Source organism: Mus caroli, unplaced genomic scaffold, assembly GCF_978045245.1.
Source record: "Mus caroli unplaced genomic scaffold, Mus_caroli_1 scaffold_4, whole genome shotgun sequence".
In the NCBI taxonomy this organism is placed as follows: Eukaryota; Metazoa; Chordata; class Mammalia; order Rodentia; family Muridae; genus Mus; species Mus caroli.
In genome coordinates this window covers 143,785,984-143,812,184 of record NW_028227259.1, presented here as the reverse complement: position 1 = coordinate 143,812,184, position 26,201 = coordinate 143,785,984, and the positions used below count along the sequence as shown (strand labels likewise).

The window sequence follows — 26,201 nt, the reverse complement described above, 5'->3', positions numbered from 1 at the left end:
TCTATCATCTATCTATCTAGTAATTATTTTCCCCTTCCCTTTCTCCCTCTTGCTCCAGCCTCGCTCACTTCGGCCCATAGGTTCTTTATTTATCGATGGCTGTGAGCCACCATGCAGTTGCTGGGATTAGAACTCATGGCCTCTAGAAGAGCAGTCGTTGCCCTTAGCTGCTAAGTCATCTCACCAGCCCTCTATTTTTTTTTTTTTTTTTTTTTTTTGAGACAGGGTTTCTCTGTATAGCCCCGGCTGTCCTGGAACTCACTTTGTAGACCAGGCTGGCCTCGAACTCAGAAATTTGCCTGCCTCTGCCTCCCGAGTGCTGGGATTAAAGGCGTGCGCCATCACGTCTGGCTTAATTTTTATTATTTTTTTTAGACACAAGGTCTCCCATTGGCATGGGTTAAACTAGGTTGGCTGGGTGTCAATTCCTAGGAGATTTCCTGTCTCCTCCTCCCCAGTGCTGGGATTACAAGCTTAGGTTCCCACACCAGGCTTCAAACTCAGATTCTCATGCTTGTAAAGTACAGGTTTTACAAACCCAACCATCATCCCAGCCCAGAACCCAATCTGAACTGGGAAGGGAGAGAGGTGGGAGGAAGAAGGAGCCTGGGGCTTGGTAGGGTAGGTTGGGACAACAGACAGGTCAAGGCTGAGTCCCTGGTGCCCTGGCTCACCTGTAGGGAGAAGGCTGTGTGCCCAAAGCCAAGGGGTTTGGGAAGGCTGATGCTGGGCTAAGTGTGAGCCATTGCAAGCATTGAAAGAGGGATCAGCAATTGTGGGAGGCTTCAGGTCTGTCCCACAGCATGGGAGACAGCTCAGGAGAGCAAGAGAGAGGGAAAATTAGGGTGGAGAAAGTCAGTCAGCTGGAGGGGGTGGGACCAAAGAGGAAGTGGGTAGGGCCAGTTGTGAGTGGGAACATGTGGACAGGTTGTGAGAGGCAGTGGTAGTGGAGGGAGTAGATGCAGGTGGCACACGCTGGGTTCTGCTGCATTCTGGTGTTGGCAGTGCTGTGGATTTTACCAGAAGCATCGGGAAGACAAAAATGGACAGATTCTGATCGAGGCAGTTGGGGTTCCTGTGGCCTGGCAGCAAGGCGGGACCCTAAGTAGCTCCAGGCCACTGTGAACCCCTGCCAGGACTGGGAGACCCCAGATGTGTGCAGGATCTGAGAGGGGCCAGCTGGGATCTGAGCCAGGACAGAAAGCTGAGTGCAGAGAGATAGCTGTGACATGCAGAGCCCAGATGTCAACCCCACTCATTCCCCGGCCTCAGCCTGTTGTTCCCTGATCGGGGCCTCTAAACTGCCCCATCTTGGCACAAGGTGGGGGTAGGCAGTGGGGGTAGGCAGTGGGGGTCCATCCCATCCCGCAGTGAGGCTGCTCAGAGTGCCAGCCCAGGTGAGAGGGTCTGTGGAGGAGACAGAGGCTCAGGAGTCGCCACTCACTGCAACTTCGGCCCTCAGGAGATCGTGGACTGGTTCAATGCACTTCGAGCAGCCCGATTCCACTACCTGCAGGTGGCTTTCCCAGGAGCCAGTGATGCAGACGTGAGTGGCTGTCCCAAAGTCACCCTGCAGGGCAGGTGGGTGGGGAGGGAGGTAGCCACCTGGGATAGGTCACAGGACTGAACAAGGGCATAAACAGGTCCCTGTTGACTGTAGTACTTCTTTCTGGGGTTGGAACCCAGCTTCCGGAGACCATGCCATGCTGTGTTCAGTCTAGGGGGGTGACACAGGGTAGGCCTCATCACCATCTGTTCTGTCCCAGCTGGTGCCCAAGCTCTCTAGGAACTACCTGAAGGAAGGCTACATGGAGAAGACAGGGCCCAAGGTAGGGGAGAGCAATGTGCTTCCAGGCCTTTTCAAGGTCAGACACCTTGCTTTTGTCTGTCTGGGGGTGGTTTGGGGTCACTAGGTCACTGGAATCACTGAGTGCCAGCCCTTTCCTAGGTGCATCGCAAAGTGTCCTGTCTCTGGCCACTTCGTCCTATGGCCTTGAACTTCAGGGTGGTTCTTTTTTTTTGGTTTTTCAAGACAGGGTTTCTCTGTGTAGCCCTGGCTGTCCTGGAACTCACTTTGTAGACCAGGCTGGCCTTAAACTCAGAAATCCTCCTGCCTGTGCCTCCAGAGTGCTGGGATTAAAGGTGTGCACCACCACACCCGGCAGTTCTTTTTTTTGTGACAGGGTTTCTCTGTGTAGCCCTGGCTGTCCTGGAACTCACTTTGTAGACCAGGCTGGCCTCAAACTCAGAAATCCGCCTGCCTCTGCCTCCCAAGTGCTGGGGTTAAAGGAGTGTGCCACCACCGCTCGGCTCAGGGTGGTTCCTGAGGCTTGTCTGTCGCTCTGGTGCTGGGATGAGGACCCAGGATCTAGGAGAGTGACCTGGTTGCAGGTCACTAGGGCTTGAGTCCACCTGAGCCTCCAGCCTTCGGGCTCCTCTTCAGCAGGGACCTTTCACATTTGCTCTGCTATGTGGAAGTGGTGGATTCCAACCTGAATCTCAGGCATGGCCAGGGTTCCTCCTGCACTGGTTGGCCAGAGTGGTGCCCACTGGCTGTTGGGTGGTAGTCACCTGGGGCAGAGGTACACCCTGGGCCTGCTGATGCTCACTTATCCTCCCTGACCCACAGCAGACAGAAGGCTTCCGGAAGCGTTGGTTCACCATGGATGACCGAAGGCTCATGTACTTCAAAGACCCCCTGGTAAGGAAGGTCCAACTATGGCCCCCTGAGTGACCTGTTTCAGGGACTGACTGGTGAGGGAACAGGGCTGGGATTCCTCCGGGTCCTAGATAGCGGTGCAAGGAGAGGAAACAGAGGACAGCCAAGGAGGAGGGTGTTCCCTCCTCATGCCCCAGCCTCTTCTCACCTACAGGACGCCTTTGCCCGAGGGGAAGTCTTCATTGGCAGCAAGGAAAGCGGTTACACGGTCCTGGAGGGCCTCCCACTGTCCACCCAGGGTCACCACTGGCCTCATGGCATAACCATTGTCACCCCTGACCGCAAATTCCTGTTCACGTGTGAGACGGAGTCAGACCAGAGGGAGTGGATTGCAGCCTTCCAGAAGGTGGTGGACAGGCCCATGCTGCCTCAGGAGTATGCAGGTGAGAAGGGCAGGCATGGGGCACGGGGGCAGCAGTGAGGTAGGTGAAGGCCCTTAGTATAGTGTGGCGCCCTAGCAGACAGACTCCCGCTGCTGGCCAGGGGTCCCTGGACAGGCTGCGGAGGGGAGGCCTCAGGCTGGGGGGGGGGGGCAGGGGAGGGAGGAGCTTATGGGCTATATGGGGAGGAGGGGAGGCTGGGTGAGCTGGCAGCTCCCAAGGTTAGAACATTCCCATTTTTAGTGGAAGCCCACTTCAAGCATAAACCCTAAGGAAGAAATCCCGGAGGCCCCAGGATTCTACGCTCATGTGGCTGGACAGACGCACTGGACATTAGGGGAGCCCGTCCTCCAGGCCACACCCTGTTCCTTGGTGTGGCCCAGGCATGGCCAGGTGGGGCTCAGGCAAGCCCATTGGATAGACAGTTTTTCAGAACCTCATTAAAGTTGAAGGCAGACTTGGTTTTGGGCCTCACCTGACCCTGGCCCTGTCACGATGCTCCCAGCCACGCCCAGCTGACCCATCCACTCTCCTGCTGCTGGAAGCCCTGCCTCCCAACTTTGAGCAGGACCCTACTAACTCTTCTGGCCTGAGGGGATCTTGGCCTCAGGACAGGACTTGGTGCTGGGCTGCTGTGGACAGCCATGGACAGCCATGGACAGCCATGGATAGCTGTGGCAGCGGGCTGGCCTGGCTGCTGGGGACTCACTCTGGGACGTGCCGCATGCCTCCCCTTTCCTCCCCCCACCTCAACAAGTATTTATTGAGCACCTGCTGTGTGTCAGTCAGGGATCAAGGGTCAGGGGTCAGCTCTTTTTCCCCTAGGGCTGACCCAGCTGGGGTCTTGGGGGTCAGGTATTTTTCCAAGAGAACTGTGTGCACAGGCCCTGCGTCCACCTGTTTGGGGCCCCAGTCTCCTTGGGACAGCTGGCTGGGGCAACCGGGAGGAAGCCTAGTCTGCAGGGTGCTGTGCATGGAGCCCAGTAGTGGCTTCCTTGGGAGCCAGGGAGCGCCCCACCCCATCTGCTTTTGGGCGTCAGTGCCCAGCTCGGTGCTGTCCCTGCTTTGTAACCCATGCCCTCTGGCCCTGACCTTACAGTCTTTGAGCCCTTGATAAATGAGAGCCCAAGCCAAGAGGCGGCCATGGGCAGGAGTGGCTGCCCCCAGCCCTGATTGCTGCTGGCAGGCCAGTAGTTAAAGCTACCTGTATTTATCTCCCTGCTGCCCTCTGGCCACCCCAACAGATGGGCTCCCTTCTATGGGATCCCCAATGGGCAGGTCCTGGCCGCTGGACAGCTGGGGAGCATTGGTGGGGGAACGCATCTGTGAATGACCTGGGCCCTCATCAAAGCTGCACCCCAGGGAATGGGGGAGGGGTCCTTAGTTGGGCTTCTGCTGCCCTGTGTCATGTCCCCTGGAATAAAGTGTGGCTCTGGCGTTGTCCCTTCTGTGTGTTTATGGCTCATGTGGGGAGGAGCTGGCTGGTATTCCCTTTGCCCTGGCAGCCTCCCTTTGGGCAGTAAGAGACATGAGAAGAACCTTGTCACTTCCATGACAGGCCTGAGACAGAGCTGGCCTGACTCTGCAACCTGTGTCCTATAGTCCCCACCCACCATGCTCTGTGTGTGTGTGTGTGTGTGTGTGTGTGTGAGAGAGAGAGAGAGAGAGAGAGAGAGAGAGAGCCAGGAAGAGAGAGAGCCAGGAAGAGAGAGAGAGAGAGAGAGAGAGAGAGAGAGAGAGAGAGAGAGAGAGAGAGAGAGAGAGAGCCAGGAAGGCCCAGCCCCTGGACTGTCCAATCCTAGCAGAGCTCCAGGGCTCCCCTACACAGCCCATACACCTAGGATCCCTCCTAGGCTATCTCCGCTCACATCTGCTAACCCCTGTAGACTATGACAGCGGCCCTAGGTTGCACCCTCTTGGCAAGTGCCCAGTCACCCAGCTTGCAGGAATGCTTGGAGACATCTTTGGCCAAGTGCTCAGCCTTTGTCAAGTCTTCAATGCTAAGCCCAGGTGTGTCCCCATGCTTCCAGCTGGGTTCCCTCAGCCCTCTCTTGTTCTCCCACTTAAAACTGTCTTTGCATGTGGCGCTGGGTATGGAGCCTCGGGCCTGTGAACGCATCAGGCAAGCACTGAGCTACAACCCAGGTCCCTTTCCCACTGCTGAGGCCCCAGGGAGGCAGAGGCTTCCCCACCAGTGTCACTTTACTGATGGCTTTGGTCTCTGCATGCAACAGGAAAAGTTTACTAACAACACTGACCGCCCTGACATGTGCCCAGATAACCACAGAATGACGTGGGGAAGATTTTCACTAGATTGAAAGCTGGCATCTCAAGAGAAGCTGCTGCTATGTCCTTGGACATCTTTCAGCAAGGGGTGATGAAGCACAGCTCAGCCAGGACCCAGCCTGTACAAGGGCTAAGAGGATGGTGACAGCCCAGTAGACAGTGACAGGCATGTAGACGGCACAGTAAACAGTTGCCATGATATCCTGGGAAGAGGATGCATGGCGGGGCATGGGGGTGAGAGGCGTGTGTTGCAGAGGCACTGTGTGTGTGTGTGCATGTTAAGAGACACTGTGTGGGGAGGATCTCACATGTGTATCACGTTCCTGCACAAATGCCAGCTTTCCTCTGTACTCAGCTAGGCTTAATCCTGGCCAACCTTATATATACACAAAATTTGATTTCTATTTCAAAATACATCAGTGACAACAGGCTCCTATTCATGATTCCCAGCAAGTCTCACAGCTGCACACAGGCAGCTCTGGCCAGTGCCAGCAGCTTCCTTTCTGTGGCCATGCCCAACTCTACCTTCCCTACTTATTATTTTTTAATTTTTAATTTATTTAATGTGAGTACACTGTAGCTGTCCTCAGACACACCAGAAGAGGGCATCAGATCCCATTACAGATGGTTGTGAGCCACCATGTGGTTGCTGGGAATTGAACTCAGGACCTCTGGAAGAGCAGTCAGTGATCTTAACCGCTGAGCCATCTCTCCAGCCCCAGCGGCCTCCCTATTTCTAAGTCACCCCTCCACTGAGCTTCCCATGCACCAGTCACCTCTCCTGCTCCCTGAGGCCGAGACACACACCATGGTGGAGCTGTTACCTTGGACACTGCCGACACTAATACCAGCCACTCTGGCAGACACAGCCTGGATGCACAGGGAAATGGTGTGGACAGCACAGGATGTGCGTCCTCTACAGCCTTCCAGGTGGACACATGGCCTCTCCCACCCTGCCCGAGGCCTCTGCACCCACAGGTGGGGGCTAAATGCCAAAGCCCAAAGCCAGCCCATGCCCGGCCCAGAGCTCACCCAGAAAGGACTACTGCAAAGTCCAGTAGAAAGGATTTATTTATAGTCAAAAGGTGACACAAGCCTTCCTTTAAATTCCATTTTTTTTACAGTAAATAACGCATATTTCCCTCCTTCCCATGCAAGATAGAGGTGTATTAATCTACAATTCTTATTTAATTGTGAAAAAATAAAGTGTCTCCCTTTATAATCAGACTGGTAGCGTGGGTACTATCTGTGGTAATGGGGTTGCTTATTCATGGACTGGTTATTTGGTTTAGTCCTAAAACGTTAAGTTGAAAAATCCCTCACCCAGTAAAAATAAATACTGCAACATGAAGGACATGAGAGCCCATGGCACCCTTTAAAACCTCGCCAGAGCAGCAGTGTGGAGCTGAAGGGACCAGCAGGGCTGCAGCTTGAATGGAGGAGCCCATAGACTACAGCAGGGGCCACAGCCCCATGGACCAAGGGACATTACCCTGGCCAGCTGTTTGTGACCTCCAAGGAGCCTAGTCACCACAGCACACGCTCTCTGTCCCTGGGAAGCACACCATGATTGCAAAACAACTCTGTGTCCAAACAAAATCACACAAACAAGAAAGCCGCTCTCATCTGCAGGACGCAGGATCCTGCGTGGCTCACAGCGGCAGCTGCCACTTCATGCCATGGCTGCACTGGACACAGGAGAAGGGGTACTAGTCACTGACGCCAGGCTGCTGTGCCACCCTGCAGCCCTCCCCAAGGAACCAGAGACAAGGATGGCAGCGGGTGCTGCAGCAAGGCCTGCGCTTTATTGTGGGTGATCTGAAGGAACACGATTGGCCAGCAGGAGCTGGGCCTTGCTCTTGGTCCTGGCCACACAGCCCTCAACCACCATACATAAATAGGGACAGACTCTGCATAGGTGGCCCCTCAGCCACAGAGCAGCAGCCCACTGGTAAGGGGCCTTGCGCCCGGCCTGGCACTGAATCCGTCCCAGCGGTGCCGGCCATGGACATCTCCACGCTGGCCAGGCAGCTTCAGTCCAGCTCGATGGGGCTGCTGTCATCCTGGCTCTCTTCCCCCTCTTCCTGCTCTGAGGAGCCCATGAGGCTGCTCAGCAGGTTCCCTGGAGGAAGAGAGCAGCCAGTGATTGTTAGTACACAAAGGCAGTGCTGCCCTGGAAGCCCAACCTGCGCCAGGAGCCCACCACCCAGGTCACCACCCTAGACAAAGATCTACCCTGCTGTGTGTGGTCAATGCCCAGAGGCAGTGCTCCCCTGGAAGCTCCACCTTCCCAGAGATGAGGCCATGCTTTGCAGGGAAACAGCCCAGAGGCTCAGTGGCTATAGGTCTTGGAGGCCACAGTAGGAATGACAAACCCCAAACCTCCACCAACAGTGGAGGGGAATCTGGCAGTGATGAAGGAGCAGCCCAAGTCCCATGGAGACAAGAGAAAGCGGTACAGCATGCAGACCAGAGCCTTAGGGCCATACCTGAGACATTCACAACCGTCTCCTGGGTGCACATCTAAAATGCACGGGACTTATAGTGACCACAAACATGCCAACCCTGACCCCAAAGTTCTCTCTCCTGAGTGGCAGAGCCAGTGGCTGTCCTGCTTGGGTGTGGGGATGTAGACACTCTGCCTGCCCTTTCCTGTGGCCCTTGAGCACCGCAGTGGGTGTCTGCAGGAGGCAGGGGACTGCGGGTTCTAAAGCTCTGTGGGACGCCACAGACACGCTCAGGCCACTGAGGGCTGACAGGAAAAAGGAGAAGCGCTTTGCTAGAGACTCGTGGAGACAGCTGAACCCTGCTCATGCCCTCCATAGGTAACAGGCTCAAAACAGATGAAGGTCAGAAGAAAAGCTTGGTGTGCAGGCTCACATCATGATCCCAGCACTTAGGAGGCAGAGGCAGGAGGAGTGAAGTGAGTTTGAAGCTATTACAAGTCGCAGGGAGTGATCTTGTCTCAAAACAAAACAACAGTAGCTGGGCATGGTGGCATACACCTTTAATCTCAGCACCCGAGAGGCTGAGGCAGAAGGATGTCTCTGAACTCAGGGCCAGTCTGGTCTATATGATGAGACCCTGTTTCAGAAAACAACCCATCAACAACAAACTAGAGCAACACTGTCACAGTCTACAGCAAGTTACTAGGCACAGCCAGTGCCCAGAGAGCCCGTGTGGACTTGTTCATGGGACAACACAGGGTGTTTGTCTTCATACCACATGCACAGAAGCTCCACACTCTAGCAGGTAACCACAGAACAGCTCCTGCCACACACCATGCCTGTGGTTACCCCTGCTGGTAGTAGTGACAGAATTCTGAACCCTGAAAGGGGATTTGCTACTTAACGCATGGAATTGGAGGGGCTGGGGAGAGGATGCAGGACAGTGGTAAGGAACTTGACTCATGAGTTCAAGGGCCAGCAACAGAGAAAAAAGGAAAACTAGACACTTCGAACGCACAGGACGACACCACCCTGGCCTGACTTGGTGGAGAGGGAGTACTTGGAGTATTTAGAGTTCAGACCCACAGAGTGGTACCCAGTCAACAGCCTAAACTGCAGTCACCAGACTTCAGCAGCAGGCCAGAAACCTGTGTCCACTCAGGCGACCTGGGAACACGGCAGAGGGACTGCTGGGGACAGACCGCACACATGGCTTACCTAGCAAGCCTCCATAGGAGGATGTCTGCTTTGGCGGCACACCGAAGAAGAGTTGTCCGATCCTGTCGAGGTACTGTAAAAGGCAGGACAGTGGGTCAGTAGGTGAGCAGTGCCCGGCTGCTACCCAGCTGCGTGGGGCTCCTGCTCCCTCCTGCCTGGGTGGGGAGCCTCACCTCGTTGTACATGGGGTCCCTCCGCAGGGACGGCTGGTACTGCTCACACAGCACCGTGAAGACAGCCAGCTTGCCACTGCAACAAGAGCCGGGGATAACTCCCAGTGAGAGCCATGGCCTCACAGACACACACCCAGCACCCACACAGATGGACTCACCCGTCCACGGCCAGCAGCAGAAACCAGATGAAATTGAGCAGGGGCTGAACAAAGGGCGGCCCATCCTCGATGGATGGATGCTTCTGTGTGTACGTTGTAAAGACCACCAGTGCACTGTTCTTATTTTTCAAACAGAGAAACCTGCACATGGCATGAATATCCAAGAGTGAACCCCACAGGCAGACTCAGGTTTCCACAGATGCTCATGAGAGGCCAATACAACACACAAGAACTTTCCTGACAGCAACAACAGTTCTGTCTGGAGACCTGGTGTCTCCACAGGCCTAATAGACTGCAGGGCAAGTGGAGGGCCAGGGAGAGTCCCGAGGCTGCCCCTCATGGGGCGTGAGTCTTTTCAAACACTGATGAAGGGATTATGTCTCAGAAGGGAGACATGACCTGCTGAAGGTCAACAGAACTAGGAAACAGGGGCTATGTGGGTGCTCACTTCTCAACTATGGCCTCTGCTTTCTCCACACCTGCCTGCATCTATCATAGAAGCTCAAGATGCAGGGGGCTGGGACCCTCATGCTGTGCTGGGGTCTGGGCAGTCTTGGCCTCTGCTGAAGATGTTACCCCAGCAGTCCCAAATCTGTCAAGAAAAAACAAAGTGGCCCAGAGTCCTCCAGTGAGGAGACAACAGCTGCAGTACATGCCCAGAGCCAGGCTGGCGAGCTTGAGGTATCACATAATTTCTTTTTTAAAATCACAACTGTGGTGGTATACGCCTGCAATTTCAGCACTCGACGGCTCACACAGAAGGAAGTCTGAGGTCAGCCTGGGCTTTATAGTGAGAACTTGTCTCAAAGGTAAATAAAGTGCTCTGAGTCCCCACAGCAAACCCTCCTGCCATTACCCACATAGCAAGCATTTTTGAGGCCCAAGGAAGCAGAGGAGATGGCTCGGTAGGTAAGGTGCTTGCCCTCAAGCCTGATGATGAGCTCAATCCCAGACCAACACGGTTGAGGGGAGGGGAAGGGCTCCAGCAAACTGCAGCCTTTACAGGTGCACACCACAGCATGTGTCCCTGCAACCCTCGCTATGCATACACTAAATAAATTAAATATGTAGTTTAAAAAGGCAAACAAACCCAGGTGTGTTCCTGATGCAGGCAGGTGAGGATGAGCCATCCCACCAGCTGACTGCACCTCAATCCTATAATGAGGATTGGCAAGCACAAGGTGCAGGCCCCTAGGCAGGGTGAGCGCAACTGTGGACACTTGCACTTGTGTTTCAGAGAAAGGACTGGCTGATGAGCACATCAAGACAGCCTTGGGCCTGAGGTTCCCCCTCCAGCACTGAGGAGTCTGAGACAAAGAGGCCTGCTCCAGGCTGTGAACTGCACGAAGGCCCCACAAAGTCCTCATGAACACTTACTGTAGCACAGCCTGAGCCACGAACATGTCCACCTCACTTCGGAAGCCTCGGGCAGTAGAGTACTCGACCAGCATGTTGGCGCAGCCCTCGCCATCGCTGGAGTGCAGAAAGTGATACCGAGACTCACAGTAATTTTGCTCTGTGAAGGGAAAGAATCTGCAGATGGGCGCACGTGAGCACAGCGTGCACAGAGCCACCCACTCCTTCTGCCCCGCTCCTATCCATTTGCCTTGGACACACCTTTGCTAGGCCAGTAACCCTAGAACGAGCTATCTGTCTGTACAGCTGCTATCCCCTAGCCTGTCACCAGCTTCCTTGTGCTCAGAGAACAAACACTAAACAAACTCAATGGGCACTGTCATCCAACCTCCTTTTCCTCCGTTCTACGTATGTGAAACTGCTGTCTACCTAACACTCGTGTGCATGTGAGCTGGGCCCACAAGCAACTTTCTTTTCCTGAACTTCCAACTACTCAGGGAGTTCTAGCTAAGGGAGGCTCCTTTGCACACAGCGAAGATCACCAATGACTGCTATGTTTAAATGCAGAAACCTCCCTAACACTCAACACCAAAACCCTATTCATAGAGCAAGCTGGGAGCCCTGAGCAAGCGTCAAGGCAGACCCTGGATCCCTTCTATACCTGGAACCCTGACAGCAACAAGGAAAGGGGCCTGTCAACACCAAACACTCAGGCCCCCAACCTGACCCACCCACAGAGACCTTTTCTTCCCAAGGCTTTTGGGTATCTGAGACAGAGAGCAGGAATTAAATCAGACCTTTGTTCCTGGCCCTGCATGTTCCTGTCTTGGTGAAACCCCATGGGCAGGGCACTCTAAGAAGTGAATTACAGTCTAGCCTGGGCTACTTGGCCCTGGAGCAAGTATTTGGAAACCCCTTTTCCAGGTAGTCATGGCCCCTGGAATGGCTGTGGTCTGGACTCAGTACCTCACCCACCACCAAGACACTCAGCACTACAATCTCTCTCAGTGACTTTAGTCAGTGAATCTGAGACTCCCTGCCAGCAGCAGCGGCAGCGAGGCGGAGGCGGCAGCAACAACATGCAGACCGGATGTCTCCACACCATGTACCAGGCACGGGCTGTATGAAGGCCTGGCCCATGAGTGACAGACAGCTTGCTCTAACCTGAAGGATAGAACAGCCCTCAAAAGAACGGTAGGGTTCTGAGGTACACACTGGGGTTGGAGTTTCCTGACGTTTCTGATCTTTCAATCTACAGAGTCTTGATTGTCTCACTGTGGCTCTGGGGTGAAGGCAGAGTGCACAGTACCCAGGAGAAAGAAAAGAAAAGGCCCGATAAGCTCACAGGATGTAAGGAAGTCTATCCCAGCACATTTGCTATGAGGGTGCACCTCTGGGGGGACCCCTGCTAGACTCCAAGAATGTGACCAGGTACACCCTATGACTGCCACGGCATGGTCTTGCTCACAGACTAGTCTATCCTCAACTCTGGAGAACACCTCCTCTGGCTCCGACCTTCAGAATGGGAGGCACAAAGGAAGGTAGTTTATGTTCCACAGGTCACTGTGCATTTCCAAGCCTGGCCTCCTCTCACTGAGGATCCATTAGGCACGGCCCACCCATTAGGAGAGCTGTAGCAACAATTCCACCCTCACAAGGTACAGCTCCACACCTCCCAGGAATGCTCCTGGGGTGGAAGCTGCTCAGGTCCCAGCAGACAGTCACCAAGCATCTTTGTGCCCAAGCCAGCTCAAGAGCCAAGAAGAGTAGGCATGCCTGCAATACATCCCATGGCTGTATAATCTAACAGAGCTCACCTCAAAACTGAATAAAAAAGAACTACACACAGGGAGCCAGTGAAGGCATCAAGTGTAGAGGCACACTGAGGAAGGAGGAGGGGGAATGGGAGGTTGTGGGAAGAGAAGCAGGTAACCAGGTAGGAGAACCAGGACAGAGACTGGAAAGGAGATAGTGTCATGATCCAGGGGTCCCTTATGACCTGTGGAGGTTCTGTCCAGAGGTCTATGACCAAAGCAGAGATGTTGAAAGACAGGCTGGCATGCTTTCCCCATGGCCTCTTCTCACTTATCAACTGGCAGACACACAGAGGATTCAGCTGCTGATGAGATGGGATTCCATACCTACCTTTCCATAGTGTGAGGGCCAGCAGCTGGTGGAGTCGAGGATGGCCCAGTTTCCCAGACCCTCCACTGGACCACTTCAGGGCTCTGGACACAAAAGCTACTCGTTCAGGAGAATTTGGATCCATCAAACTGAACACTTTAGCCAGATTTTCTGCAAAGGACACAATCAGACCCTTACTAAAGGTGAGGTGAATAAAAATCCAGCACTCTATAATAAGACACTTCTCAACTATGCAACTTCAAAAGAAAGACCAGAAGCCTTTGGAGTGCTGCTGGATAGCCCACACATAGTGCACAGGTCCCAGTCTCTGATGGCTGGTTTGCCCGCTTCCCTTGTGACTATGTTGATGTGGGTGGCCCATGCTGGGAGGCAGTTCTGTGGGAGCAGGCTTGAAGCAACAGGGTGGCTCTAGCTGATAGCAGCTTCTTCCTCTGTGAGAGCAGCAGAGGCTTCAGGGCAGTTTGCATGAAGGCTCTAGTAGCCACATGCTGGCTCAGTGGGGCCAACTGCTAACAGTTCACAGTTTGTGCCCATGAGCTCAGGGGGCATGGCCAGTGTGCCTATCATGACATAATCAGTTTTTAAGTGAAGCCCAACCCCACCAACCACAAGTGGGACTGGAGGCAGTAAAGGGACTCTGAAGGACACCAGTCACAGAAGCCATGTAAGTAGGCACCACACAGTGCAGAGTTCTCACCCAAAAGCTCATCAGCTACATCCACCTCGGCCTTTTCCAGGGATTCGAGGACCAGCATGGACAGGTCAGCCGCACTGTTCTGCTGCAGAACAACCAACACACAAAAGCACAGTTAACAACAGGGCCCCAAGCCTTTAGAAGAGACCAGGTAAAGCAGGTGGCTACATGCTCTGCAGATGGCAGCCTGCAAACGCACAGCTCGGGATAGTGCCTTGCCAATGAGCAATGCAGCAGGGTCACTGGCAACTGGCAAACATACAGAGCCAAGCCTAGAGCTCCAGCCACAAAGGTTCCACAGCAACAGCTATGGAGACTAAGACCCTCTGCCACTGGAGGCCAGAACCCAGGGCAGCTTGATATCTGACTCCGACCAGGTCTCTTCCCACTGTAGCACTGCTTACCTGGCCATGACTGAAGAAGAGCAATGCTCCTGAGTACATAAGCTCCCGGGCCTCTGCATGTTTGCTCTGAGACATGTATCTGCAGACAGGAAAGAAGGGAAACCCAGCCATGAATGAATGGGAAACCCAGCCATGTGCCATGCACATGGCTTGCTTTGTCCTCCCTAGGGTGGCTACAAATGTGTAGGTGAAACTTTTTGGAGTACTGTTTCTAAGTATGCTAGGTACTTTCTGAATAGCAGCTGTATGGAAGGACACAGGCCCCATCAGCAGCATACCCACTTGAACATGCATGGTACCCTCCACTCAAGGCCCAGTAAATAACCCAGGGAGAAGCCAGTGCAACATCCGTGTTAGGGCAGGGGAGGTGGGCACTACCCATTTCAAAACAGAAGGACCAGTCTACATGTAGGGGACAAGAGAGGATCGATCCTCGCAGATGATGATAATGTTGACTGTAGTAACTCTGCCCAACTTCAATCAGCACTGTCCAGACAACCTGTGTACTGCACAGTCTCCTGGAGAACACGCCCTTACCCCCATCATCCAAGAAGCAGCCAAGGCCCCATGGGCAAAGCTGGAGCTTAAGATGACTACACAAAAGCATTATTAACAGTGCAAGCAGCCCTCAGTTCAGGCCTGGGGGGTGGGGGTGGGGGATGAGGTGACAACACCAGAATGATGGCTCTTTAAAGGGTGTAAAAGGCTCCTTAAGGCCTGGAGGAATAAACAGTTAGTTAGGCAGCTCCTGAAACTTACAAACCTCACATAGCCTCTCCCCAAGGTTACACAAACAGTATAACGACTGGTGGGGAGAAGAGACCACCCACAAGCCGAAAGCTATACAGGGAACTCTAATGATGCAGCTGCCTTTAAGTCATCCACAGTTCTGTGAGCCACGTGAGCTCAATGACTCAGTAAGCAAGGCATGGGTTCAATCATTTCTTTGGTCTGTTGGCGGTGACCTATCTGGGTGAGCAGATATTCGTTCCTGTCTCTGCAGGAAGTCACACAGCACAGGAACTGACAGACCGGTGAGGTGAGGAAGGGTGGTTGCACGGCTCAACATGGATGGTGACCCCTGAGGATGGCATGTCTAGGAAGGCAATTCCAACATGGTTTCCTTTTCCCACGTGGGATGGAATTGAATATCTCCTTGTTGGAGGTGGCTGCATGCTCCTGGCCATGGGTGATAGGACATGCAACCAAAGCCAAGCTATCAGAAGTGAAGCATTCCTAGATAGAATCACTGGGTAGCCATCTTCTATTTGGTATGGGATGTCACTCAAACTACTGATGAAGTAGAGAACTTATCACAATCCTTGAATGTAGCACGTATGTATGAGTGACAAGCTGTAGTATCAAGTGCATAGCTTTTGTTGTGGGAAAAGACATAGGATGCTTCTCACTACATTAGCCCCCTAGCACTGGGCAGGAAAAGTAGAGTAAAGTGAGGCTAAGAGAGATCCAAAAACTTGGAAATCTGTGGGAAGAAACCAAGATGAAGAAAAGAACATGAAAGATATTACAGAAGAGACTCCACAAGTCCAGTCTTTAAAAGGGAAAGCCCACAATTCAACAAGCAGATGGGCAAAGAAAGAAACTATGACAACCAGAGAGCATTCAACATCTGAACTGCTTGACTGGGAAAGACTTTTAAACACATAATCAGAGGGCTTGTGTCAGCCACAGATCCTAAGGCTGTAAAATACATGGACTAATGTATCAATCTGAGTGTAGTGGAAGCAAAGAAACTAGGTAATATACTAATCCACCACTCCTTGAGACAAAGATCACACAACCTAAGGGAACAGGAGGGAACCAGCCCTGGAATACTCATGGCTCCTAAAGCCATGAGGGACACTTGGGCTGCTGCTTGATGAGGTCCCCATGACTGTATCAGAGCCTGGAAGAGAAAAGACAAGCACTACTGGGGACACTGCACATGAGAAGTGCTGTCAGACAGAAGTGTGTTCACAGGACAGCCAGGAGAGGCTGACTGAGCAGGGACCATGCACTAGGACAGGGCTTTGCTCGCCCCATGACAAGATGTCATCTTTATGAGGTAGGAGAGGCTCTGAAGACTGAAAGACATGTAGACCAGGTTTATAAAATGGCAACCTAAAAGGGATGAAAAAGAATGAAGACAACCAAAGGCTGTGCCCAGCCACATGAAGGCAGACCTGGTGAGATCTGTGTGGAAGAATAGTAATAGTCAAACGCTGTCCTAGTGAGCATCTCAGAGGCTTTAAAACCTGAGCAACAGCCCGGCAACATCAATGCTAAAACAGTGCAGGTAAGAAAAGGTGCAGTTGCCGGGCGTGGTGGTGAACGCCTTTAATCCCAGCACTCGGGAGGCAGAGGCAGGCGGATTTCTGAGTTCGAGGCCAGCCTGGTCTACAAAGCGAGTTCCAGGCCAGCCAGGGCTACACAGAGAAACCCTGTCTCGAAAAACCAAAAAAAAAAAAAAAAAAAAAAAAAAAAAAAAAGAAAAGGTGCAGTTACCGCCTCCAGCACAAAGCACACTGGGATCAAGACTGTTTGCTCAGACTGAGGCCCCTTTCAGAAGTGGTGATCTGGAGCCTGTCAGAACCAAGGAGCCAGGTCCAAAGGCAAGCCAGGGAGCTCCTGCCTCCCTTGGGCCTAAGCCAAGGCAAGCAGTACACGCCTGCTTGACGGAACACCAGGAACAGAGATGCACAGCAGGCCTGGAGCAGCAGCAATCCTGGACGAGGTCAGATGGTTCATGGAAAATGGCTTCTGGGGGGCAGCGTGCTGTCTCCCAACCATGGTACTGGGTACTATATTGTCCCCAACATCTCCCTTGTGAGAAAACACCTGATAGAAGTTATGAGATTGTTACTACTGGTCTGGGCTCGCTACAGCTCTTTTTTAGGATTCTCTTCTCTGTTCAAGACCATGGAGGGTTATCTGGAATGGATGGAAGACTGGCATCCAGAGAACCTGCCCGCTCTCTCTTAAAAGGTTTATTAGAGACTGCTAATCCTTTAAGTATCTTGCAGATGTATAAGAGTATCCCTAGTACAAGAAACAGAGAAACTAGGCCAGGCATGGTGGTGCTGGGCTTTAATCCCAGCATTCGGGAGGCAAAGGCAGGCGGATCTCTGTGAGTTTGAGAGAGGAGAGAAACAGAAATTAAGGCTTTGTTTAAACAAAGGCAGCCTGACTGCATGGTAAAGCAGAAGCAGTAGAATTGTCAAATGAAAGCTGCATTTCAGGTGTGAACTATTTCTGATAAGTTTTTGGCAGGGAAGTCCCATAAACCATAAAGGCTACATACTATGGACCCAGCAAAGTTGCTATGGCTGAAGAAACCACATGCTTTGGCTGCAAGACATGGAAAAGTATGGCTGGAACTCAACTGAACATTCTTTACCCACTAACAGACTTTTGTAGTGGCAGAAGGCACTGAGGCTGCCAGGGAAGAACTGTTACTAACTGTCCTGAAAGGTTTAAACCCTGCAACCTATACCACCAACATACCAGGGGAGATGTACCCACAGGTACAATAGTGGCACAGTGTTAAGGGTGTGACCAACCTCTTTCTGGTGGGATTTAAAGCCTTTCAAAAACCTTACCTGGTACTATATGCCTGGGCAAAGGTTCATAACCAACAAGGTCATAGGCCCATATGGGAGGATATTGCTATTGTTTTGATAAATGGAAAGATTGTGTCTGCCAAATTAAACATTTGTATTTTCCTCACAGATTACTGCTGCTGGTCCATCAAATGGTCATAGAAGGCAGTTTCTTTTTTGCAATGGGAAATGTAGTGTAGAGCCTTATAACAGATCAGGCTTCTCGGATGGACTGTTGTGGCAGTGACACAATAGTTAACCAGTCACATATAAGCCTCAGCAAGCATTGCTGAAGAGGGAGTTGGCAAAGACTCTAAAAGTAGTAGAAAGGTATGGCATACCCTGCAGCCACCTCCTGAATTGAAACATTCCTTGAGGGGTGGGGTGGGCTGGGGTGGGGTGGGCTGGGGTGGGGGTGGGACACTTAAAACTCAGGAAGTAAAACAACAAACCTCAAGAAGTGCACAAGCATCACAAGTCTCAAGAAGTGCTTGCAACTTAAAAGACGCACAATGGCTCTCCCCACAGGTGACAGAAACAGTAACTGCTGGGTAAGGAAGCTACTTCTATCCGCTAAACTGTCTGCAGGTCATGCTGGGAATCCTATACTGCTTCTCGCAGTATCCCTCCCCCACGAGTCACTAAGTGAGACTATGGAATTGTTAACTTCGGTCTGTTGTTGGTGCCCTACTGGGTGAAGAGATGTTTATTCATATCTCCCCAGAAAGGTCACGTAACACTGGCACTGCAGCTGGGCGTGGTGGCGCACGCCTTTAATCCCAGCACTTGAGAGGCAGAGACAGGAGGATTTCTGAGTTCGAGGCCAGCCTGGTCTACAGAGTGAGTTCCAGGACAGCCAGGGCTAACACTGTCTCAAACAAACAAGCAAAAAAAAAAAAAAAAAAAAACCCCAAAAAAACAAACAACAACAACAACAAAATACTGGCACTGCAGAAGGGCATTCTGGGAAAGCAAGTGCAGTACTCCAAGGCAAGCAATCTTGTGTGGCTATTTGCATGAACAGAGACCACTGGTGCTCTCCATGGCAACAATCATTAGTCTAGAGTGGCTTGTACAGGACATTAGATTCCCAAGCACTTTTATCTGAGGCTTGGCAAGAGAAATGCTCATTGAAACAGAAAGAACTATTTCTTTAAAGACATACCAAATTCCTGAGATCACAACCTCCCACTGACCATGTCCTACTTTATTGAAATCAACTGCTGCCAGGTCAAGGAAAGCTTTAAAGATAAAAGTTCCAGGCAACAGGGGCCTGGAGAGATGGTTCGGTGGTTAAGAGCACTGACTGCTCTTGCAGGGGTCCTGAGTTCAATTCCCAGCCGCCACATGGTGGCTCACAACCATCTGTAATGGGATCTGATGCCCTCTTCTGGTGTGTCTGAAGACAGCTACAGTACTCATGTACATACAATAAATAGATAAATCCTAAAACAAAACAAAACAAAAAAACAACCAAAAACAAAAACATTTCCAGGCAATAATGCAAATTTCTCATCATAGAATTCCTGGAACTGAGGGGTGGGGAGAGAGGGTGTTCTTTTCTGGGTGACTAAGCAGGCTAGGTGTCCCAAGGCCCCGGGACAGTCAGCCTTCCTTGGTACTCAGTTCCATGCACAAGGTCCTATGTGACACCCAAAATCACCTTCTACACACAGTGGTAGCTTTGCTTGATGGGGGACAAGCTCTGCTGGTCGCAAAGAGACTCAACAACAAAGCCCAACAAAGCCACAAAGGAAGGTCTGTGCCAGGGTTCCAGATGATTTTGCTCTTACTGGCTGGGTACATGGGCTCAGTCACTCCTGCCACCCTAACACTTGCTGCTGAGCTGGTGGAGGTCCGAGGAGAGAGCTCAGTAGAGTGTTTGCCTACATGCATGGAGGCCCAGGTTCTGTCCATAGCACTGCAAACACTGGGTATGACTGGACGTCTCTGTAATCTTGGGACTTGGGGGGGGGGGGCAGGAAGAGCAGAGTTAAGGTCATCTTCGATTACATACAGAATCTGAGGCCAGCCTGGACTACACAATCAATGCTGTCTGGACGAAGAGAGGAAACTGGAGCTGGACAGAAGCTAGCCTCTGGGCTAAGTGAATGCTAAGTAAGAGTTAGGACTGAGTTCACATCTCTAGTGCCCACACAAAACCCGTGTTTGGGGGCTGAAAAAATGGCTCAGTGGTAAAGAGCACTGGCTGACTTGGGTTTCATTAACAGTACCAAATGTCATCTTACAGTCACCTGTAATCCTAGTTCCAAGGGACCTGATACCCTCTTCTAGCCTCTGTGGGCGGGCACCAAGCACTTGTGGTACACAGACTTTAATGCAGACAAAACACCCATACACAAAGTAAATAAATAGACACAACAGCAACTGGTGTGGTTGGGTGCACTTGTAACCCAGTGCTGGCTGGCTGGCCTATCAGCCCAGCTGCAATGGTGAGTACTAGGCTGTCTCAAAAAAAAAAAAAAAAAAAAAAAGGTAAAAAGCAACTGAGGAAGTAACCTGAAGTCAGCCTCTGGCCTCCACGCATTTGTGCAAACCAATGCACATGCCTACAACACAAAGGGAGGGATAGGGACTGGGCTAACATGTTCAGCCAGCACACAGGTCCAAGGCCTAGGGACACTCTACCATGACCTAGTGGCCTCAGACCCAAGACTATGATGTCACAACACACACAGTAGGATTTCTCTTCAAACATTTCTTCATGTGACTTGGACAAATAAGGTTATTGGCCACAAGGGACAACTCCAACAGGTCCTAGGAAGAACCTGTTGTGGAACACTCTCCTGTGAGGTAGAACATCCATCCCAACCTTCAAGGAAGCTCCTAGCACACGGGTTGTTAAAAGGGAGTGAAACAGGATGTTCAGAGGGAGGTGAAACTTTCCGACCTGCTGGAAAGCTGCTTAAACCCAAGAAGAAGACAACTTCATAGATTTAGGAAGAATCTGAAACCCACCAGCTTTACTAGGCCCCTCCCTCCCCAAGTAGTACAAATTTTAAGGCGGGTTGAGACTTTTGGGAAAACCCAGCTGCCTGGAAGAGGCCCAGAGCAACTGACCTGGGAAGGGAATCCTCCCGCCCGTGGAGCTGGCTGCAGGCTGTGCAGTGTGTTCCAGGTCCCCAGCTTTTGTCACCTGCCACTTATGCCGGGGTAGGCTTTTGGTGATGCAGCTGTCCTTGAATCATTTCTGCTCTCGTATGTAACCCCTGACCTATATTCCTGTAAGTACATAGCAACCAACACTGGGGTTCTGGAGGACAGCATGGTGCTGCTGAGGCCACTCAGGACAGACAAATAGCTTCTAACTATCTGAGATACCAACAACCAGGCCGGCAGAGCTCCTTCCTCCTCCTGGCAGAGCTCTGGGCAGAGACAAGGTAACTTGCCACAGCAAGACTATGGCTAGGCAGGGGCTCTGAGGCCACACAGGCCTGATCACTGGGCTACTTGGCCCCTTCTCTTCCATACAGGTTAGGAGTGCTGAGGTTAAAATGAGGTTGTGACACATTCATAGGACAGAATACTCCATAAATGTGGATCAGATTTAGAACATCTTGTTGCGTGAACTAGAAAGCCACACAGATGGAGAGCCCCTTGATCTCTGTACAGACCCCAAAGTGAAAAGGACAAACTGCCCGGGGATATCAGTAGAGAGGGAGTCAGGGGTCACAACCATGGGCATTTTCAGCATCCCCAAAGTAAAAACCGTATGAAGATATTCACTGTAAATACATGAACACCACTTATCCAGTCAAAGAAGATAAAAGGCCAGGGCTGGTGATGCGACACAGCTTAGTAGGTAAGGGTGGCTGTCACCAAGACAGTCCAATGAATAGAGTCAATCCAAAATGACAGGAGACGAAAAGTGACTCCTGCAAGCTGTCCCGATTGCCTGTGAGCGAGTACTCTGCTGTCTCTAGCAGTTCTGTCCATGGAATGACCCTGAGTCTATGTGGAACTCTATAGGCACTCCTGGGGCCTATAGTGTTGAGAGAATCTGAGGTCTACTTAAGTTCTGTAACAAGTACTGGGCCCTGTTGAAATGCTGTGTCCCTGGAGCACACTGCACCCCAGTCCTCTTGCTGGTCAGTCCCTTGTATGCCGATAACACGGTAACATGTGGCTTCAAACAGTTACGAGGAGGAACTTGCCCATCACCATCCCTAGTCCACCTTGACCAAGGGAACTCTTCTAGTCACATAACACCAACAAGAACGTCCTCAGTCACAGCAGGGCTGACTCAAAACAAGGACATGCTTACTCTCTGGATCTCACTTTTGTTGATTAAATAAAAAAATGAGTGGGGGCAGTAGGGGTGCACGCCTTTAATCTAGTGTTAGGGAGGCGAAAGCAGGTAAACCTGAATTTGAGGCCAGCATGGTTTGCAGAGTTCCAGTAAAATAAAACAAAAATGTAAGACACCAGGGTGTACCCCGAGTGCTGCAGAAGTATACACAGTGACTGGCCTGCTACAGAGGAACCCCTGAATCCAAAGCTCTAATCCTTTGTTTCTTCCCTCAAAAATTGCTTGGGCCAATTGGCTGATCCTATTCAGTGATAGACAGCTCAACTCAGAGGAAAAACTAACCATTCAGCAGGCCCGATGACACAGGCTTGTCATCCTAGCTACTTAGGAAGCTCAACCTGTAATGATCAAGAATTCTAGGTCTGCCTGAGTCAGACCCGAAGGCACACCACCTCAAAATTTTAAGTGGAAAAAACCAAAAGGGAGTGTAGCCTGTGACATGTCCTGGGCTCTATCCCCAACAGGACAAAACAAAACCAAACCAAAAACCAGTTACTTTATCAATCATTGTGTAGTTGTTTATACATGTAAAAATTAACTTTATTTTTTAAAGACAGGGTTTCTCTGCCTTGGCTGTCCTGGACCTCACTTTGTAGAACAGGCTGCCCTCCAACTCACGGGAGATCAGCTTGCCTTTGCCTCTTGAGTGTTGGGATTAAAGGTGTGTGCCACCACACGTGGCTACAGATTTTTATCTAAAGACTAAAGCAAGTGCCTTCCCAATATAATTAAGAGTTTTTTAGTTTTAGTTTTTGTTTTTAAAGGCACTAGGGACACTGTGATGAAACTAGATGCTGCCAGACTGGTTTGTATTTATAGTGTCTAGTTTACAGAAAAATTCCCCAACAAGGCTGCCCTTCAGGTAACCTGTGATTAGAGCAAGGGCTAATGTTTCGATAAGCTGACTAAACCCCCTGCTCCGAATCCAGGGCGCCCAATAGGTAAAGAAAACAGGAAGTCTTTGACACCAAGGACGCCAAGGCTCATCCCACACCTGCCAGCTCCCTGGACTGAGCACTTACGGAGGGAGATACTGCAAGGCTGGTCCCTGATGGCTTGCTAACTACTTCGTGTGGCCTTAACCATGCCCCTCCCTTTATGTCCACCTGGCTACTTGCCAGGCTCACTCTGGGCATGTGGGGAGGAAGTGGGAATTGTCCTCAGATGTAAACAAGTATCACTCACGAGCCAGAGGGTTCCCAGAGCACTGATTCTTCAGCCTCCAACAGGGCTTCAAGGCAGTGAGGCCACTGTGTACAGTGTCATCCACTGTCATGGCAGCTTTATCCAGCCCACAGAACACACCGTGCCCGGATCAAGCTAGAGGGAGTGACTGTAGGAGGAGTTCCACAGCACGTGGGACCTAGGTGACAGTAATGGGTGGATGATAATGTGCAACTGGCACAAGATAACCACTTTCCACTCGTTTTACTGAAGGCCTAAAATTGCCCTAAAACAAAACCTATTAAAACGAAAAGTAGGTCTAAGGGGCACAGGGGCCAAACCCACACTAGGGACATGGAGCAGAAATGCTGATGTCCTGCAGTCAGGAATAAAGTTCTACGTAGGAATTATCAGCAGGCAGATGCACACAGGCAGGAATACAGATGGCCCCAGGCTGGCCCACGGTGTCAGCATGTGACCACACTTTAGCCGGCTGTGCAACTCCAATCACTGGCCACAGAAGGGAGGACTCGCTAACCAGCGGAAGCCTTCAGGGAAAGGGAGGCCAGGCGAGGAAGAGGGTGTGATAGAGAAGGAATGGCGGGAAGAGAGGCCTGTAAGAGGGAGGAGGCCTAAGAGAGAGGAGAGAGGCTAGTGATAAAACTGAGGCCAGGGAAGGGGAGGCCTGAGAAGAAGTTGGCTGGGGAAGGAGGCCTGGGAAAAGGAAGGAAGGACGGGGGAAGGGCAGCTCTGAGAGTAAGGCAGGGACTCAGAAAGACGAGGCCGAGAGGGGAGGAGGGGGAACCAGGCAGAGAAGAGGAGGCCCTGCCGAGTAGTACAAGCCCGCCGCCCCCGCTCTGCTCCGCGACAGGCAGCCGCACAAACCAATGAGGGTGCGGGGCGCCGCAGCGCAGCCAATGAGCAGCAGCGGAGGTGGGGCCTCGGCGCTAAGCCGCCACCCGCGCCCACCTGAAGAAGAGGGTCCGGTACATCTGGTGCGCCTCGTAGTAGTCGCCCTTCTCGACGCTGGCACGCAGCTTGCCCTCCACGCGCTGGACGCCGCCGCGGTTGCGGGCGCCGTTGCGGGCGCCCTCCTGCTCTGCCATCGCCGCCGCCGCCGCCGCCGCCGCCATGGGCCGGCGTTCCGCGCAGAGCTGACGCTGTCGCAGGCGCGGTCGGCGGCGCCTCCCGGCTTCCGTCCCCGCGGCCGCCGCACTCCTTCTACGGTGGCCGCGAGGAGCCGTGCGAGGGCGGGCGCGCCGCGGGCCGCACGTGATCGAGGCGGAGCCTGGCGGGATCGCGGGAGCCGCGCGAGGACACGCCCCTGAGGGGGGGGGGTCTGAGAAGGACCCTGAGAACACAGGCCAGGAAAAGCCGACGGGGTGGGGCTCTCAGACTATCGCGGGAACTTGTTAGTAGTCTTGCGAGAGCGGGCGGGACCGAGGTCTTGGGCGGGACTACACGCTGAGCTGTCCCCGGCTCGGTGTCGTCACTGCACAATGTAATCAGCCACGTAGGCTGCGCAAGTAAGCTGGGGCAGAAGACTCAGCGATGAGGCAGGCGTCTTATTCGCGCGCCCCCTGAAATTACCCTTAGCGCATGAATGAAGCAGACACATTTTAGAAGCTTTGGCCTGTCTCACACCTGCCCGGGGAGTGCCCCTCCAGGTGGCAGTCATCCTTAGTGACATCTGGGACAGGGCAGTATGCTCAGGCTAGAACCTGTAATGTCTCCAAGAAGACCTGGCTGTGGTTGGGAGTAGATGACAGCGGAGAAGGGAGGAAGGTCATGATTAATTGGGGGAGGACGGGAGGTGCTGGCCAGGGTCAGAATTGTCCTCTGACAGCATCTAAAACTCAGGTTACAAAACCCTACACATATCCTTAAATAATGAGTTTGGATGCTGGAGATGAAGTTCAGGGCGTCCATTTTTGTTTAGTTAACAGCTACACACTCTCAGCCTTCCATTTACTCTGGCCCTTGAACGTGACTCTCCTGCCTCAACTTACCTACTATCACAGTTCTATGCCTGCACCAGGGCCAGCTGGACTAGCATTTTCTGCACCACACCCATGTGCATGCTGAAAGCATGGTAACAGATTAAGAAGTCTGTAAACATGATCTCTTGCTGTGGGGTCCGCTTAAATCCAACCTAAAACCAACATAACTCAAAACACCAGGTCAACGCAGGTAATTAAGCCGCTATTGGTCAGGGCCGCAGAACAGACAGAGCTGAAGTATAACCCTGAGGGGATACTGTACAGCGTAAAGGATGAAACTATAGAGAGAGGGGGAGGTGGGTGGGCAGGCTGTAGCACTGTCTAATCTTAATCCCACGTAAGGGGTTGGACAAGGGCGTTCCCACTGGATCAGGATAGGTTGGTTCCTAGGCCTGGAAACATGAACTTAGTTTGACCCTGCCAACAAGATGAAGTTGTCCTTGAGATGTCTGGACTCAAGACAACTATTTCCTTACAACAGAAGCTGTTCAAAGGAAGCTATTGGGAAGTCCCTAGCTCCCCTAGGGCCTAGGAGCTTGGTTTCTTGATATGATTAAATGGAGCCTGAAAACAAGATGGTAGTACTTAGAATAAATGTCTTTTGCTTGTAGCCAACACTCTGACAGTACCATGCTCACCGTTCTGTGATGAGGGATGATGCTCTGTGGGCACTACCACAAAGGGAAGGGCCTCCTGGACACAGCATTCCACCTGATGATCCAGACACCTAGTAACAAAGGGGCAAGGGATTCATGCTGCATGAGTGTCCGATCAGGGGATGACTTGTCTGGGTGGGACAGTGTAATACAGTTTGTCATAAACTCTTTTTGGAACTTTTTCCCCTCCTAGATAGGGCCTGTTAAATTCTCTGGCTGAGTGTTCTCCAACTTGCTATGTAGAACAGTCTGGTCTTGAACTTACAGTGGTCCACCTGCCTTTGCCTCCTGAGTTGCTGGGATTAAAGGTGAGCACTACCCTCCTGGCTGGAATTCTCTCAAGATGTTTAGCAGGTCCTCAAGAGAGCAAAGCCCTAGAAACAGGCTCCTCTTTAAAACAGAAACAGCTAGGGGCTGGAAAGATGGCTCAGTGGTTAAGAGCACCTACTGCTCTCCCAGAAGTCTTGAGTCC

At 52.1% G+C, this 26,201-nt stretch overlaps 2 protein-coding genes across 4 annotated transcripts in view; one reads left to right on the top strand and one right to left on the bottom strand.

The window, feature by feature from the left end:
* Adap1 (ArfGAP with dual PH domains 1) overlaps positions 1–4,542 on the top strand; it is a 54,825-nt gene extending 50,283 nt beyond the window's left edge. For both annotated transcript variants that reach the window (XM_021162774.3, XM_029478022.2), the window contains 5 exons: positions 1,463–1,546; positions 1,767–1,829; positions 2,630–2,701; positions 2,874–3,102; positions 3,343–4,542. In XM_021162774.3, coding sequence (XP_021018433.2) covers positions 1,463–1,546; positions 1,767–1,829; positions 2,630–2,701; positions 2,874–3,102; positions 3,343–3,371 — 477 coding nt within the window. In that variant the 3' untranslated portion in view covers positions 3,372–4,542. The remainder of the gene's footprint in view (positions 1–1,462; positions 1,547–1,766; positions 1,830–2,629; positions 2,702–2,873; positions 3,103–3,342) is intronic.
* A 2,626-nt stretch (positions 4,543–7,168) lies between these two features.
* On the bottom strand, positions 7,169–24,290 carry Get4 (guided entry of tail-anchored proteins factor 4). 2 transcript variants are annotated; one of them, XM_021163547.3, is made up of 9 exons: positions 24,043–24,290; positions 13,981–14,059; positions 13,580–13,661; positions 12,883–13,032; positions 10,759–10,897; positions 9,382–9,522; positions 9,224–9,299; positions 9,051–9,123; positions 7,169–7,507 (listed from the first exon to the last, which is right to left on the bottom strand). In XM_021163547.3, the coding sequence occupies exons 1-9, from the start codon at positions 24,204–24,206 to the stop codon at positions 7,419–7,421; spliced, it is 993 nt and encodes a 330-aa protein (XP_021019206.1). In that variant the 5' UTR covers positions 24,207–24,290; the 3' UTR covers positions 7,169–7,418. The 2 variants fall into 2 exon arrangements, with proteins under 2 accessions (XP_021019206.1, XP_021019207.1); XM_021163548.3 differs by lacking the exon at positions 24,043–24,290 and adding an exon at positions 23,095–23,220.
* Between the last annotated feature and the right edge of the window lie 1,911 nt (positions 24,291–26,201).